This window comes from Colius striatus, chromosome 20 (genome assembly GCF_028858725.1).
Source record: "Colius striatus isolate bColStr4 chromosome 20, bColStr4.1.hap1, whole genome shotgun sequence".
In the NCBI taxonomy this organism is placed as follows: Eukaryota; Metazoa; Chordata; class Aves; order Coliiformes; family Coliidae; genus Colius; species Colius striatus.
Genome location: NC_084778.1, coordinates 7,207,567 through 7,224,294, shown reverse-complemented (window position 1 = coordinate 7,224,294; position 16,728 = coordinate 7,207,567). Strand labels below are relative to the sequence as shown.

General features: G+C 41.6%; 1 protein-coding gene across 7 annotated transcripts in view; it reads left to right on the top strand.

Annotated features, from left to right (window-relative positions):
* Positions 1–16,728, top strand: part of CUX1 (cut like homeobox 1) — a 270,926-nt gene that overhangs the window by 211,678 nt on the left and 42,520 nt on the right. For 6 of the 7 annotated variants that reach the window (XM_062012617.1, XM_062012620.1, XM_062012616.1 and 3 more), the window contains 2 exons: positions 10,003–10,305; positions 15,081–15,269. The exons of the other annotated variant lie outside the window; for it this stretch is intronic. In XM_062012617.1, the coding sequence (XP_061868601.1) occupies positions 10,003–10,305; positions 15,081–15,269 (492 nt within the window). The remainder of the gene's footprint in view (positions 1–10,002; positions 10,306–15,080; positions 15,270–16,728) is intronic. 7 annotated transcript variants of the gene reach the window in all.

The following is a 16,728-nucleotide window of genomic DNA, read 5'->3' as shown; positions in this document are numbered from 1 at the left end:
AAAAAAATAAATTACCAAAAAAAGAAGCAAAAGTAACTTGGAAATGCTCAGAGAGCTGTCTATTGTAAAGGTAAAAAAAAAAAGCCCTAATAAAAGGACAGCAATGGTTTCTTTAATTTTCAGCGAAAAATCTGCACAGAATGCCTGAAGCTGGGTTAGCAGTGGGACTCCCCAGGGGCAACAGAAAGATGTTATAATCAATTACCACATCATAACACTGATGTATGATAATTACTGAGTGTTCCTCCTGAGATAGTGCAGCATTTGGCTGGGATGCGGCTCTTTCATGGTCCACTGCCTGATTAATATGCAAATAATAGGCTGATTGCATGATGAATGCAGAAAATGAGTTCGCTGATAACGTGAGCACCGAAGCGGGAAGATGATAAATTACTTTTACTGACTGTCCTACATTAAGTACCCTTTCTCAACAATTTTATCACAAATTAAGTAAAGCGGTATGGAGAGATTATGAGGATGTGTAAAATAATGTACCTTAATAGCTTTTATAACATTGTTGCATACAATGTAAATGTCATTTTGTTTCAGTACCTTAGCTGGTACTCCTCCTCAAGAGGAGTGCGTTTGGTATAGCAACATTCAGGGTCACTCTTCTTCAACTGCTTTCTCCTGAGATGAAGAACAACCCATCTTTCATAGGGCTTCTCTGCTGGGGAAGGCGGGCAGGCATTAGCCTCGGATCCATCCCATATGTATCATGCCCACAGCAAATGAATGTCCACACTGTTTACTGGGGTAGATACGTTTGAACACGGTGCACATACACATTCAGCTTCGTGCTCTTCATGAGCTTACAAACTCTAGAGGAGGAAGTACCTTCCCACTTAGGCTTATGACAGAGGAGGACAACAATGTGGGAACACGTTAGTCTGTAATCACAAGGTCAGCAAGTCAACACAGGTAGCATAAACTGCAGCAGAACCTCTAAAAGCTCTGCTTTCCAAAGCCAATTGTAAATGCATTTATTTTAATTATACTAAAAATGTAGCTGTGTGGGGTTGTGGCATCTTGATTGATTGCTTTTGTGACATATTTGGTTTAGTATTCGAAAAATCCTTAACAAAGCTCTTGCACACAAGCTGTTTTAATAATAAGGTTATTGAAAATATTTTCCAGCAGTTATTTCTAAATACTGACTCCTACCTAAGTTACAGAAACACAGAAAATTATGATTATTAAATAAAGGGTAGCAGAGTGATGTCTTTAGAAGCAGCCATGATTTTGCCATTAATCACCTAGTTTCAAATCTGATTTCTTCTTACAAGGGATTTTTTAATTGTTTAAAGGTGACGTGAAAATTGTCATTCAACACTTTTCAATGCAAAAGCTTTACTTTCAGCTCAAGCTATATGTGAGCAGGTATTTGAGGAGATTCTCTCCCTACATGCTTACTGTGTTGTTTACAGCTTCCATAGACATCTGCTTTCAGCCAGTTAGACTGGGAAAGGATTTAGAACTCTTGGCCTTCCCTGAGCATTGTTCTGCTCTTTCCAGTTGACTGTCTACATTCAGCTAAGTAAAGTCTCAAGTTCCTTTATTTCCCCCTTTATTTGTTCCAAAATAGTTCTTTAAATCATGGCTATATAGAACTCTCATGCTTCTCTGTAGGCTATTTTAAAAATGGCCCTTAATGCTTCTTATTTGAGGTGGGGTGGTTGTATGAGGGTTTGATGGTTTGAGTTGACACAGCCTTACAGTTGTCCAGCTCTGTCATGTTGCTTATCCCTTCCTCCTGTGTACCCAGCTGGATTTACCTTCACACATCCAGGTGCAGCACAGTGCATATAATGTGAAGAACAGAACTTTTAAGCTGTTGAGGCATTTTGTATCAGTGGGGCACAACAATGTACCTCTGTACCTCTCAGAGAGTGATAAGGCACTCATTGATACCAGGTGTGAGCTCAAGGGATGTCTGTAAAGGGCTGCAAGCATTCACCAGCCAGGACATTCAGTGATGCCTTCCTGCAGCAGCCAGAGGAAGAGGGGTGAGGCCTGAGGGGTGGCACTGGCATATTCCATGTGGCAAAAGCTTTTTAAGAATGAGGCATAGGGAGGGTTATCTGTCCCAAACAGAGCTTGTGAGCTGAGAAGGACAGTTTCCTGCCCTGGTTCCTCGTTGCACAGCAGGCAGACTGAGCAGCATAAATCACACAACAGCAGGACATGCCTCTGCTTGGTTATAGAGTTGGTCAGATGGCTCTGGGCACAGGGTGTTCTGCAGTTGTTCTGTAAGCAAGCTCACAAGGCTGCACTAGGACTTTCCTCATTAAGCTAACACTGAGTCTGGCATAAAAGACCGTTCTTAGCGGGCTTGCACTGCAAATGAGATCAGGATAGAGATCCAGATTCCTGTTCTTAATCCCTTCCACCCATGCTTGTTGCAAGTGTGTGGCAGCAGGCAGCAGTTTTTCAAATCTAGCTCACAGATATGGTTCCCCAAAGCACTTGGGACAGCACAATTGTTGTTCAATGTCAGGCAAAAATAGAGGTAAAGGATGGAGCCAGGAGAGGAATACATTAACTGATAGAGAGCTGGTTCTTGGCTATATGAGATCTTGCAGTCTTAAAATAGGCTTGGGCACAGTAGTGGCATTTCGAAGACTGGGGTGTTTGTAGTTCTGCATTCATTGTAAGGAGAATTGGTTGCTCAACTTCTCTGAGTACTTTTAAATATCCAGCTGTAAGTCTTTCTTCATGACTCTATTGCCAACTCCCAACTTAATTGCTCTTTTCTGGACTTCATGATTTCTAGAATGGCTGAAAACACGTTTTTAATACAAGCACAAAGCTAACATAACTATTGAAAATGCAACAGAGAATTGCAGCAATACCTTGCAATCCTTTAAAAATACCCAGAAGCATTTCTTCCAAGTAGTTCTAACATTTACCCTGATAATTCAGGTAGTTTTATGTGGTCAGTTAATTATGCAGACTGGGGACCTTTATTTTCAGTATTGCCCCAGAAATTTCAGAGTTAACCAAAGCTGGTTTTCCCTTTCAGTGCAGGCACACATACATCTGCATGCTTTCCTAAAGGGGTTTTCCTTTGGTCCCTCCCCTCATCCACATAAAATTTCCCTCTGAGCCAAGACTCAGAATAGCATTTTCCCCAAAGTTACAACATTTGTGAAACAAACAAACAAACAAAATCTCCGGGGTCATAGTGGAAATCTATAATCATAACGATAGCAAGCGCTTGTAACTGTAACTGCATGTACCTACGTACTTCACATCATTATATATGCACACTGTAGGGAGGTTTGTATACTCCCTGCATATAACTGTGGGAGTTTATAACTGTAGGGAGGATCATAGCTTCATAAACCACATTAATTTGCAAATTGTGACTAGGCAAAGTTAACTTGCTTAAAGTAAATCCACCGAAGCCACTACCTGTGAGAAAGCATTCAGCTTTCACAGGTATTTTAATTAGTCAGAAGAGGGATGTATTGCAGTGCTGTTCCAGAAGTCCTGAGTTCACACTTGCACTCACCACTGCTAGCAAGGAGAGGGTTAGGGTTAGAAGATCCTGTGAAGACAACCATTAAGGTAAAATTATATAGTAAATCAGAGGAAAAAGGAGATCTCAGAAATTTTCTGACCCTGGGAAAGAGAAGAGTGGGGTTGTCTTGAGGATATTGCCATAGATCAGCTCTGAGATCAGGTCCTGATTCTCAGGACCACATACCCTGCTTTTTGGTCTACAAATTGGATAGAATGGGCAGCCTCATCATTGGGGGAAAACAGAAACTAATCCAGTCCCGGTATGAGACACTTTGATCTCAGGCAACCTGCCAGGTCTGTTGTTGTCCATTAACTCATCAGAACGAGGAGGTAAATGCAGGCCCTGAAGTAGCAAATGCTCTTTTAAGAGGTTACTGAGAAATCTCCTGTCCACATTTGTCTGCTTTCATCTTCCCCTGCTAATTTGCCGTAACGGGAAGGAGCAGAGCATGGGATGCTTCGCTGCCTCCCCACTCTACTGCGCACAGGACACGGCTGTTCTCACTGTTCTTCGATAAGGAGCTTTGAATTTGACTAGTTTGGCATAGACCTGAAGCCTGGGCTTTGGACATTCCAAAAAAGTGGTGCATCAAGCCAAGCGCCAGTTAAATCATGTTTGGGTTCTTGTCGGAATGTCACAGAGTACCCTGTCATTTTGTTTTAGCAACTTGTCCTTCCAAATGCTCAGTTCGCCTTATGGCATGCCAGCAGTAAAAATGTCACTTACAATAATTACTTTTTGGTGAAAATGCTTGCTGACTTCCTACCTTCAAGCTGTTTTTTACACAGTGGGGAGATAATAAGAAATGACTTTATCCTGACTGCTCAAATGAACACTAAATGGAATTTAGGTTATTATTACTGCAGATAGAGGACTGTGTATTGAAATTTAAATAGTGTATCAGATAAACTACAGAGATTTGTCTCTGAAAATTATAGTGGGTCTGCTTTTTCAATCCACTTCACTCTGAAAGTTAAGGCAGCTGTTGTCTGCCTGCTGTCTTTAGAATATTATATTTTTCATAATCCTTTTAGAGGCCCCTCAATACCTTCTATGTTTTACCTGGTCTTCCTCAACTTATCCGTCTTCTGTACCTCCTTCCCCATGAGTCCTTTTGCTGCTTATTAGCTAAGCTTGTGTTGGCAACAAAGGTTGGGCAGTTTATTCTCCCAGCGGTTCCTGAGCTGCAAAAGTACAGAGTGCTCTTTATCGACAGGCAAGTGTTCAGGGAGGAGAGACTCGGAGCCTTGAGCCTGTGGTTCGTGCTCGCAAATTCAGATGCTCTTCTTTGTATTTTTCCTCTGAACTTTTGCTTTACAAGTGGATGCAAAGTCAGCTTGCTGCAGTGGCTGTAGGAGTTGAGAGCACGGTCTGAACAAAAGTGGCAAACCTGTAGAGTTCAAAATATGTACAAGAGATTCCACTGGAGGAATGTGCCCATGCTGGCAGACAGCAGCGTTGATGCCTCTGGGACTGGTGAAACCATATCTGTGTCTCGACACTGCTCTGTCATCTAGGTACCTGTGTTAAGGGGGAGACATCTAGGACTGATGTCAGGTCATGTAGACATCTGTGATTTTGTGGGGAGGCTGTAACAGGCATCACCTGAAAGTCTTTGCATCCCAAATGTCCTGAGCTTTGAAAGGAGGATCCAGCTGATGTGTACTGTGGGTTCAGATCTGTGTAATAAGCAACTGTACCACTGCTTTTGCATGGAGAGCTGAGTTAGATTACTTCCTGTGGTCCTGAGAGTTCCTCTGCATTACAGACATGGTCCTTCTTGATCAGTGCCCTGCAGTTTTGCAGAACATCGCTAAATGTCTCAGACTACTGAGTTCCTGCAGCCGAGCAGGTGGTGCTCAGGAGGGAAGCCCTGTGCAGCCCATGGTCCGTTACACCCTATAGGGATTTTGTCATGTTATGATGGCAGAACATGAGCAGACGTCGTAGAGGAATGTGTTAGGCTGCTACTGTGCTGGGGGGAGTGTTCAGGTAGTTTGCAGACCACCAGTGGAATAATGGGAGTTCAAAATGTTCTACAACCAGCTTTTTGAGCAATCCAGGATCCAGTACTGGGGATCTGACCCCAACATGGGGTAAAAGAATAAGAAAAGCAAATGTAAAGTTCAGGAAGACTCCCATACCCAATGAACTGAGACTGAATCTGTTTTCTGACTTTGACAGTTTCCAAGACACTGTCACAATAGAACCTATGGGGAAGGTGTAGGGGATGGATGGGACCAAAGCATCATTTGGTTTCATCCTCAGATTTTGTGTGTTCGTGTAATTAAGGCAAAGTCAATTTGTTGAGATTCTCAACAAGTTTTGTAAAATGCTCAGACAGACCCTACTCCTATGTGCTAAATTGTATGCAAAGTTTACTGTTTCTTAACTGACAGCTACTAAGGGATGGGTTGGGAAATTGTCAAGCTGTTTTGGGGTTTTGTTGCACTGTGAGGTCATTCAGGCAGCAGTTTTATATAGGGAAAACAGTATTTTAAAAGCAAACAGAGGTATTTGTATCATGTTGATTTTGTTTCCATTCATTTATGGATATCTATCTTTTAGGTCGTGCATCCTCTCTGGTGTTGTAGTAGGAAAAATGAAAACTGAAGCATTCCCTGGCTTTAAAAACAAAAGAGCATGTGTTTTGCCAGGAGTGATGTGTTCCCGAGTATGACTCTCTGGCATTTGCAGACTCCATCCAATGTGTTTGTATCTATGAAGCTGTGTTTACCTTCAAAGACTTTAGTGCTCACCTTCATTATATGGTCGTGGCTCTCTCTCAGCTGTTTTCATCATCTGTGAAACAGGGAGTGTTGGGGCTTCACTTTGTCTTCGTGTTTTAGCTGTGAATGGAGGCCAGTTGCATCTGCCAAACATTTCAGATTGCTGGCCTATTTATGCAGAGTCACTTCCTAGTGCTTGATTTGCATTTGGTTATTATCTTCTGTGCTGCATGTTTGAACATACTTTTAAAAGGAATTGGTTGGAAGTGCCTAACTTTCCTATCCCCCAGACGTACCTTTTGAATTAATAATGTAAAAAGTGCATGGTAGAGCCTTCACCCTTTCATGACTTCACTTATACTTCCAGCTAATTTAGAAGATCTGAATCACTTAAATGAATTTGTGATGTATTTGAATCTTTAATATTTGTCAACATCATCCTGCAACTGTGCAAAAGTTATGTCAGTTTCCCAGTAGTTTAAAACTGTTGTGTTGAACTGTGTCTTTGTCACATGCTTGGGACCTAATGGACACAGTCTTTCTACCAAGTTAGTTTGAGGAGAGCCCTTTTCTCTCATTCTCTATAAAGCACAAGGCATGGCTGATGTCTTTGACTACCTGAGACTTAAAAAAATCTGATCAGCAGTAACGCTCATCATCTTTCCTGCTCTTCTAGCACCTCATTTTTGAAGCTCGGGGGCATTTGCTTCAGGTTTTAAACCAAATACAGGCTGTTGGGAAGCAAAATGCATCACCCTTTTGGTATGGGAAAGTTTGTCTGGTATTTATTGCAGTAGCTTCATCAATAAGTGGCAGCCGTGGGGTTTGCAGGCTGTACAGAGTCCTGGAATGTAGTTTTACACTCATACCGACAAAGTGATCTCTTCCTCACTAAATATAAACACGTACACACTCAGTTAACATCACTTTTTCATTCCTGAGAGGCTGGAGCAGTCTTCAGTTAGTGCCATTCTTCAGTGCAGTCTGGGGTTAAAAAAAGCAGAACACATTTGAAGAAATAAGCTTTCCCTGTATTATTTCCACTGGAAATGCTCAATTGCTACTTTTGAGATCTTGACATGTATTTTTTTTCAGATGTCCTGAATTTGTTTCTTTGTCCTATGAGGAACTTGAGAGAAATGAACAGAGACAAATTCCTTTCATAAAACATGGGAAATGGCTGTGGATTGACAGTTAAATCTGTAATAGTGAATACATTCAATTTTCCCCTTTGTTCTGTCAGCAGTCACTTGTACTCTACACGTCTATTTAATTTTTAAAGTAGATTAACAGGAAATGTTTGCATTCTTTGATTATTGAATTGACTCCTCCAAATAATGGATCTTTTCCTCAAATATTGATGTGATATTGAAAACAAGGGGGAAAATGCTAAAAAAAACCCCAAATGGGGAACATATTTTCAGTTATTTGTAGTATATGCACATAACACCTCATCTGAAATCACTGTACACTTGCCTTTTGTTGGGGAGAAAAAAAGCAGTTTGTCATCTGTACCGCCTTCCAAAATTAGAGTCAGATAATCCTACCTTTTTGAGTAAATAAGCAGCAAATTGGCCTTAAAAATGAAATTGAAATAAGCTTCTGAGATATGATATAAAAAATAAATAAGCTAATAGGTGAGCAACGTGGAGCATTTCAGTGATAGATGATAATATAGATTACCTTTGTTGTTTACATAATTAGGCTGGGCAGGGAAGGCGAGGGAGAAAGAAGAATTAGTAAATGCTTTTGTTTAGTCCTGTGTGGGTGGGAGGGTGTTTTTGGGTTTGGATTTTTTCTGTGGTCTGTGTGTGCATGTGGTTTTCAGTGCACGGGTGAGGAATTGTATAGGAAATTTGCAGCTGCTCTAGTTATTCAGTAAGATTTGTATAAGCTGGCACAGGGGACAAAATTAGAGAGAACTTGAACGAGCGCCGTGCAGTTTATTAGCTAGGCAGCCATAATTTTGACCTTGCTGTGGGTTAAAGGACACAGACCTGAGAAGAAATCTGTTTATCATGTAGGGAATTCATGCCATCCCTGACAGTGTACAGTGAACAAGATGGATGATCTGCCAAATTGGTCCCTCGCATGGGTGAATCAGGGCAAATTTACAGTACAATTCCTTTGCTGCTCCTGGTACAAAAATAACATTTGCTGGGTTTTATATTCAGTTGTATGATGACCCAGGGTGAACAGAGAAAAGAAGTACGATTTGTAGGATCCCTTTCACCTTAAAGATTTATATGCACCTTGTTTTCCTTTTATGTCTGCTTGTTTTGCATCCCTCATAAAGCACTAAGGAAAAAAGTCCAATTCCTTGGTTTGAAAGAGCAATTTTATGTGTGTCAGGAAACCTCTCTTAAATGCAGCATCATGAAAGCTCCTGTTACCTTGAGCAATACAATTACGCTGTGCACCCTGCTTCATTTGAACCCTACTTTTAACCTACCTAGCATTTCCCTTTAGTATTTGGGATAGGTTTCCATGATATACAAGCTGTGTGTTCTGTAATGATTTGACAATATTCTGGATAACAAACAAACACACTTGAAAAACAGTGAAGTTTATTATTAGCCATCAACATGGCAGTGACAGGACCTGATCCTGCAGAGTGAACTGCTCTCACAGTAGTGTTGTGCTCAGGAAAACACAGTTCTGTTAGAGAGACTGAAGTTTTTTATGTAGTCTGGCCTCATCCTTGTACGAATGAGTGTTGTAAGCTTCCTCCAGAGATCCTGAGACAAGTCCACTGATACATGAATCTGAGACACTTGTGATTAAGCATGTCAGGAAATGAGATGGGAGACGGTAAGGGAGAGGAAGCGTCCCACAAATATGAGAAGGAACTGTGAATGGAGAAATTGCATGTGCTCTTTATCTTCTGGAGGGAATTGTTCTTCTAAACTACTTTGTCTACTGTTGCTTTAAGAAATATTTACACTGTTCCCTTAGATGTCTGGATTTTCTGCATAAGCTCACTTGGTACATTCCATTAGTGTTAAATGTGAATTTATGAGGGGAAAACATTTTGTGCAGACTTTGTACATACTTCGTTGGCAAATCAACAGATTCGGAAGGCTCTCCTTTAAACAAAGTGTCACAATAAGAGATTTGGGCATCTCCTAATCCACTAGTTACTGTGTATGTTGGATTCTCAAACATGTTAATTAATACAGCATAATTACAAACTGCATTTTAATCTTGTTTCTGGGCAAAGAGAAGTGCAAAAATGTGATACAAGTGATAAGAAGCAAAATGAAATCAATAACTCTCAAGATATTAAAGTTGTTTCAGTTGTAGAAAATCCCTCACTGACACTGCAAAATAGTGGCTGAGTGAGTTTCTTACAAGTCACAGAAGGAGGCTTAAACCAGTCTATAATGGTAGATTTAAAAGCATCCTTATACAAAAATGTCATGGAAAGCAAAACTATGAGATTTCCTGAGCAAGGAAATTTCTTGCAAGCGTACAGACTATTCCACTTTTTTTTTCCCCCTGATTTTTATTTGTATTTCTACAGCTCATCTTTCTAAGAAAGCAGAGGTGACTCAAGATAAAGTTAGAAAATAATTCTGTTTTTAAAAGGAGACTTCTCAGTAACCAAGTCATAGCAAGTAGCATTTTGCATACTTAGGCATTTCTTTAAGTGGGTAGAATATAAATGAGCAGGAAAGTTAAAAATCCTGCAATCAAAACATTACAATTATGCTAAAGTGGGGACTTTTTTTCCTTTTTTAATTACAGAAAGCACTCCGAAGACTTCTGCCAGTTGCAGTCCTGCTCCTGAATCTCCCATGAGCTCCAGTGAATCAGTGAAAAGCCTGACTGAATTGGTCCAGCAACCTTGTCCCGCTATAGAGACGAGTAAGGATGGCAAATCCCAAGAATCTAGCGAGCCACCTGCCTCTGAATCCCAATCCACAACACCTTTGCCGCTTTCAGGCCACTCAGCACTCAGCATTCAAGAGCTGGTTGCCATGTCCCCTGAGCTGGACACGTATGGCATTACGAAGAGAGTCAAAGAAGTGCTAACGGACAACAATCTTGGTAAATCGTTTTATTCTCATTTCTTGACTGAAATTAAATGAAAGTGTTCATACATTTAAGCTACATTTCAGTAGAAGTTTACAAGAATACTTGGGTTTTACTCTGGCTTAAGCTATAATCCATTAAACAGATGTATTATTTTTTTGAACTGGTATAAAAATCCTTGTCACATTCTACGTAAAATGTCATCATACCCTTGCTCTTCCTAACCTCTGCTCCTGACTCACTAGCCAAATACTGCTCCCACCTCCCTAAATACAGTCCCTCAGGCTGTTAAGAAGACCAAAACTGCAAAGCCAGTGAGATCTTCCCTTGAGAAGTCCTATTTTCCCCATGGTTGTAGATTCAAGGCCTCATCATTTTAGGCATAGGTGAAATAGAGGAGTCCAGCATGATTGGAAAGACATGTGAATCCCAAGCAAAAGCACAGCACACCTGTAGAGTTAGACTGTGATGAGGTTTAGGTGAACCTGTATATAATTGTATGGGGCCATTTAGTTATTTGGTTTGGAGAGGTGCAAAGCTAAGGCTGCTTTTGCTTACAGATGAGTTTTTGGGTGTCAAGTTTAAGTGTGGTGTTGACATGACTATACATTTAGAGTAGTCAAAGGGGATAACCTGGCCTGAGTGTGAGAAATCCACATTTGATACTACCACTGTGCCTCTAAATCACTAGTTCTTCGTACGTGTTTAACACTCACTTCCCTCACAAGGCACTGGGAAACCTTTAGGGAGTCCTTTGAAGTCTCTAGTAAGAAGGCAGTAAGACTGACCAAGTGTTACCTGCACATGCTTATGGGGCATGGGATTCATCTCACCTGCATTTAGATGTTCAGAATAGAAGTCTGAGATGGTTGGGATGAATCACTCTCCAGAAGTACCAGTTTCTCTCCATTCACTGTAGATGGGGCCAGAAAGATTAGTTTTAGACTGCTTACAACACTTCTGTGAGAAGAATGCCATCCATGTCATCTGAACATTATGACTGTGCAAGTGAAAACTTCATTTTAGTGTGCAGGGAAGGCTTTTTTTAGCTAGGCATGGAGTAATGTGTTATTATCTTAGATTTTTTTTTAAAGGGGTAAAATACTGGGATGGGGGAGGTTGCAAGTTCTCATTTAACATTATTTATGGGGGAAAAAAGAGAAAAGGGCCCTGGTTGTGGACATACCCTGCATGAGACTGTGTTCCACTGAACCCAGCAGAATTACTTGCTCACGCACATTGATGTGGGCAGACTGTGGTTGCTTGTTCAGTAGAGATAAAGCCACAAGTCATAGTAAGGGTTTGCAGGTTCAAGCCCCTAGTTTTTGGGCAAAATGCTGTTGAGTGCTGTACCTGCTCTGGTGTTCCAGAGAGGTTTGAAAAAGTATTTTTGTTTACATTTGCTTTGATGCCATTTTTACTTAGTCTTTTTTATTTCCCATGATTTTTGTTTTCCTACAGTGTGGCTGACAAGCCTAAAAAGCAGCAGAAGAGCCAGGAAATGTGCCCCAAACTCTGCATTAGGTGTGGAACCAGTTTCAATGTCTCCTTTTGCACCCTCAGTGTGCTAGTGCACCAGATTGACTTGGTACACAGGTTTCTCTGTCTTAGGCCACAGGGCCTCGTGAACCTGTCTTATGCAACTGGTCGTGGCTCAGCTGTTCCAATACCATCAGCCAGTAAAGACCACAGTTGTGCAAAACCATTCAGGATGTGTTTGGCTAGTCTCTCCTCCCATGCCTTTTAGCACTTGTTCAACAGTCACCATTTTAGCTAACACTGCTGGTAGCGTTAACATTGAGATGTTGCTGGTATTCCTAGTCCCAAATGTCACAGTATTATCAGTGATTCCCTGTTGGGCAGCATGTAACTTAGAGAAGGAAGAACATGCAGTGAGCTGTTGAAGGTTTGCAGTAGTGGGGATTTTGCAGAAAGGACCAGAACTAAACATGAAACCAGCATAATTTGCAAAAAGTTTTGCCCATGAGGACCTACATCAGTAGGAGCAGGCGTGGAGCATGTTAGGGTAAAAGATGGGGAAAGTTAGCAGAGTTTTTAGGAAACCTGTGGTTAAAAATATTACAGTTATGAATAGCTTTGTGATGAACATGGAGTGTGATACACCTGCTACCTCCTGAGAGTGATTTCTCACACGTTCCCTATTAGCCTGGGAGTCCTTACAGGTGTTTTATCCTGTTCTGTCCTATCCTGGGATAAAATAATTGACACAAACATCTTTAGCTTTGTTCTTAACCCCTAGAGAACATGATGCTACCTCCTTCCATGTTTGCATTTTTAATTTCTAGGCTGTAGCTTGAGGTTCATTCCCTTTAGCAGCAGCACTGCTAGTGCCAGATCTGGGCTTCTTGTTCCCATCCTTTTTCCAAGCATGTGTTGATATCCCTGTTCATGTGGCCACACAATAAACCAGACCAGTTGATCTGAGTCAAAGGAAGGGTAGGTTGGTTTGACCCAGGTCAGTTCCCCGCTCCGGTTTCATGTGAGGCCTAGTGAGCAATGGCGGTGGTTGTAAGGACACTGTGGCCTAGCGAGCAATGGCGGTGGTTGTAAGGACACTGTGGCCTAGCGACCAATGGTGGTGGTTGTAGGGACACTGTGGCCTAGCGAGCAATGGTTGTGGCTGTAGGGACACTGCAGCCTATTGAGCAATGGCGGTGGTTGTAGGGACACTGCAGCCTATTGAGCAATGGCGGTGGTTGTAGGGACACTGTGGCCTAGCGAGCAATGGTAGTGGTTGTAGGGACACTGTGGCCTAGTGAGCAATGGTGGTGATTGTAAGGACACTGTGGCCTAGCGAGCAATGGCGGTGGTTGTAGGGACACTGTGGCCTAGTGAGCAATGGCGGTGGTTGTAAGGACACTGTGGCCTAGCGAGCAATGGCGGTGGTTGTAGGGACACTGTGGCCTAGTGAGCAAAGGCAGTGGTTGTAGGGACACTGTGGCCTAGTGAGCAATGGCAGTGGTTGTAGGGACACTCCTGGCACTGCAGCCTGGGCAAGGCCTGGGCTCAGAAACTGTGGGGAACCTTAAATTCAGGTTATTTATGAAGGCAAATGAAAAGATATTTGAAGTAGCTATCTTGCCTCGCTAGTAGGTTTGAATGTAAATAGATGAGCTGATACTTTTAGACACAAGCAGGGAGTGGGTTAACTCTGATTACACATGATCTAAAAATTGGCCCTGAATTAGTTCTTTTGTCTGATTTTCCTGATACCGAGGGTAGTGGAAAGTCACTTCTTAGAACTGAAGTGAATTCTGAATTTAGGTTTCTGTTCAGTCTGTAAGAACCATTTTCAGCATTAGTTTTAGAGTTTTTTAACAAACAGTGTCATGTTAGCCCTGTCCTCCTTTCCCCTTTCTGCCTTTTATTGTCGCAGCTGCTTCCCCCAAAAGCTTTGCAGACTCACCTGGCCCATGCATCTGAAGGGAACATTCTGCAACTTCTAACTGGTCCCACATTCCCTTCTCTCCCCATACAGGTGAAAAAAAAAAAGTCACCAGGACAAAAGTCTTGGGATGTTTTTAAAGACAAGGAGGAGATTAATGGAGTTAGGCACAGGGAATGGATCTATAGAGCAGATGTTTTCCACTACCTGTTTTTGTCAGGATCAGGTGAAGCTGTGGAGGCAAAAGCTGGTGATACTTTTGCAAGCGTGGGCATGTCCTGCAGAGCTGTAGGAGCACAAGCCCCTTGACATCTGCACTGTCCCTTAGGATCTCTTTGTTGCCACTGGCTAAGACTGCTGGCATTGCCAGGAGGTGAAGGAAAAGTGTTTCTGCTTTGTATTAGCGAGGGAATTCAAAAGGTATGGATCAGCCACAAGACCCTGAGGCCTAAACTTGTTTGGGTATGGAAAGATCTTTGTATTACCTTGAAAATAGATGATAGCTGGTCTTCTGTCAGAAATCACCAGTTATGACTCCGATAACTTTAGGCTCAGTCTTATGACAAAAGCTGTTGCATATCAAGGCTGTTCAGCTTAGGAAGAACAGTGAAGTCAAGGGTTTTAGGGAACCAGCTGTGTGATTGGGTTTGAACTGCACAGGCATTTTCCATGGTCCTTGATGAGCTAGATCTTAAGTACATAAAACTAGTGTTGCCAGCACACATACCAATGCTGTACATTAAAAAGCATGTGCAGTTTTGACCCTTCTAGATGATGGCATAAGACAACTAAAGTATTTTTACCTACAAGTACTGTAAAAACAGCTGTTACATTGTGAAAGTTGATTATCTGTAGTTGGTAAGAGAGAACATCACAGATAGTACAACACAGAAAATATGTAGATGTGTCTTTCAGGACACTTAAATGACCGTTGCTGAGTGAGAGGGGTTGCATTGGTCTTGGTTCATTGACTGTTTGAAATGTTTGGATTGCCCTCTTGGAATGAAGCTGTTACATTACCCTCCTGCATAAGAGCTAAGTAGCCTCACTGCTCTCACTAGTTCCCTGCTTAGCCAAAAGTTCAGTTTATTTTTAATCTCATTAGTATTAATTTTTGCACACTGTTTCACTGCAAGGTCCCAGTCCCCAAAGGTGTTGAACTCCCCTCTGCTGCAGTCAGATCCTAAAGATTAAACTAAAGCTCAATATTTACACTTTTAGTGGCGGGAGGCAAAGCTTTTATTCTTCTAAATGTTTCTTTTGGGTTTTCAAGCTATTCTGAAGTAAGAATAAGTGACAAATGATCTGGTAGACATGTTCTGTCTTTTTAGTTAGCCTGGTCTCTTAGCTGAATGAATTCATGCACTTTTCCATTTCGTATTAGGTCAGCGTTTGTTTGGGGAGACAATCCTAGGGCTAACACAAGGCTCTGTCTCAGACCTCCTGGCTCGCCCAAAGCCCTGGCACAAGCTGAGTTTGAAGGGACGGGAACCCTTTGTCCGCATGCAGCTGTGGCTGAACGATCCCAACAACGTGGAGAAGCTGATGGATATGAAACGGATGGAGAAAAAAGGTAACTTTGACTCGTGTTTTCTGTTGGTTCAAAGATGGCCATGCCTTTTCTAATTCTCCATAAATAGTACAGAGGCAGTATTGATCCAGTATTATGAAGGTTATGCAAAAGGACTTCCTGACAGCTTTTTCGTAGCTTTATTTGATGTTGGCTCAAGCAGATACATCTCCAGAAAAAGCCAAACAAAAGCCAACCCCAAACCCTGGATATTCACCAGCTGTCGTGAAGTCATTGCTGTATTCTCCTATAGATTAATTACCAAGGCCCTAGTGTATCACTGATAACTTGCCTTACCGAATGAGAAATGTGAGTTTGGGAGCTGGCTTTGGGTTATTAGTTAATAGGGCTGCAGCTGGCCACAGATGTTGGACTGGAAGAGCTGTGCATTGATTCCTGAGAGAGCTTCTTGCCAGCCCTGCACTGATGGTCACTAGGAGGAAAGGAAATGCAGTCTTCATAAAAGGGTATTTGAGAATAATTAAATGTGTAACCTTTACAGGGATGGGGAAAGGTGATTGGGTTAATATGTGCTCACGTGAAACAGCTGGGTCATGAGTGACCTGTGAGAGATCTAAGTGTTACTGGCTACCTTAGGAGGGAATATATCCTGAAATTTATCCTAATCTCTATATTTTTAATTCATTACTAAAAACCTGTGGTTATTCAGAGCCCTGCTTTCAGTATGTTTCTGTGATTTTACAAGAGAGACTCATAGGCTGCCATTATCAGCAGTTAACTAATTAATGATGTATACATCTCTCAAGCTATCCCTTAATGATATTAGTACAGACAGCATTAATCGTGTGCACTGTAAGTGCTGCTGTTGACTGATGTCCTGAAAGCATTAACACACTTAATCAAGAACTTTGTGATTATACAAAAAATTACAGTGAGGGAGTTTCTGGGGAAGATTGTAGCCTTACATGCCTTTAAGAAGAAATTGAAATCCTTGTCATAGTAAGTGGTATCATGTAATGCAGTGCAGGATCTTATCACAGATTGTGTATGGTCTTCCGTGGGGAGTACAATCCACTTGGGTTTTCCACTTAAAACTATAAACCAAAGGGAGCCATGATAGGGGTTTTTTGCTGTGTTAGAAACATGGCAGGAATAAAATTGTCAACTAGCTGTATTTTTATAGCCTCAAAGAGAATATTGCCCATAATGCAGGAAAATAAAATAAAAATAATTTAAAAGTAGGACTGACAATATCCTTTCAAAACTATTTTCTAAACTGGATTCTTATCAAATACTGTGCAATACATATGCTCTGTAGATGGCACCTGAATAGAGATAAGGCTATAAATCATTGAGACTCTTTACTGAGCTCCTGAACTATGTGAGTGCCATCCTCATAGCAGAGCACTCTAAAGTGAATTCAACCCTGCATTTTCTGCAAAATCCTTTCATGCAGGTAAGGATCCTGTGACTTAACCTTTGAAATTGCTCTAGAGCCACA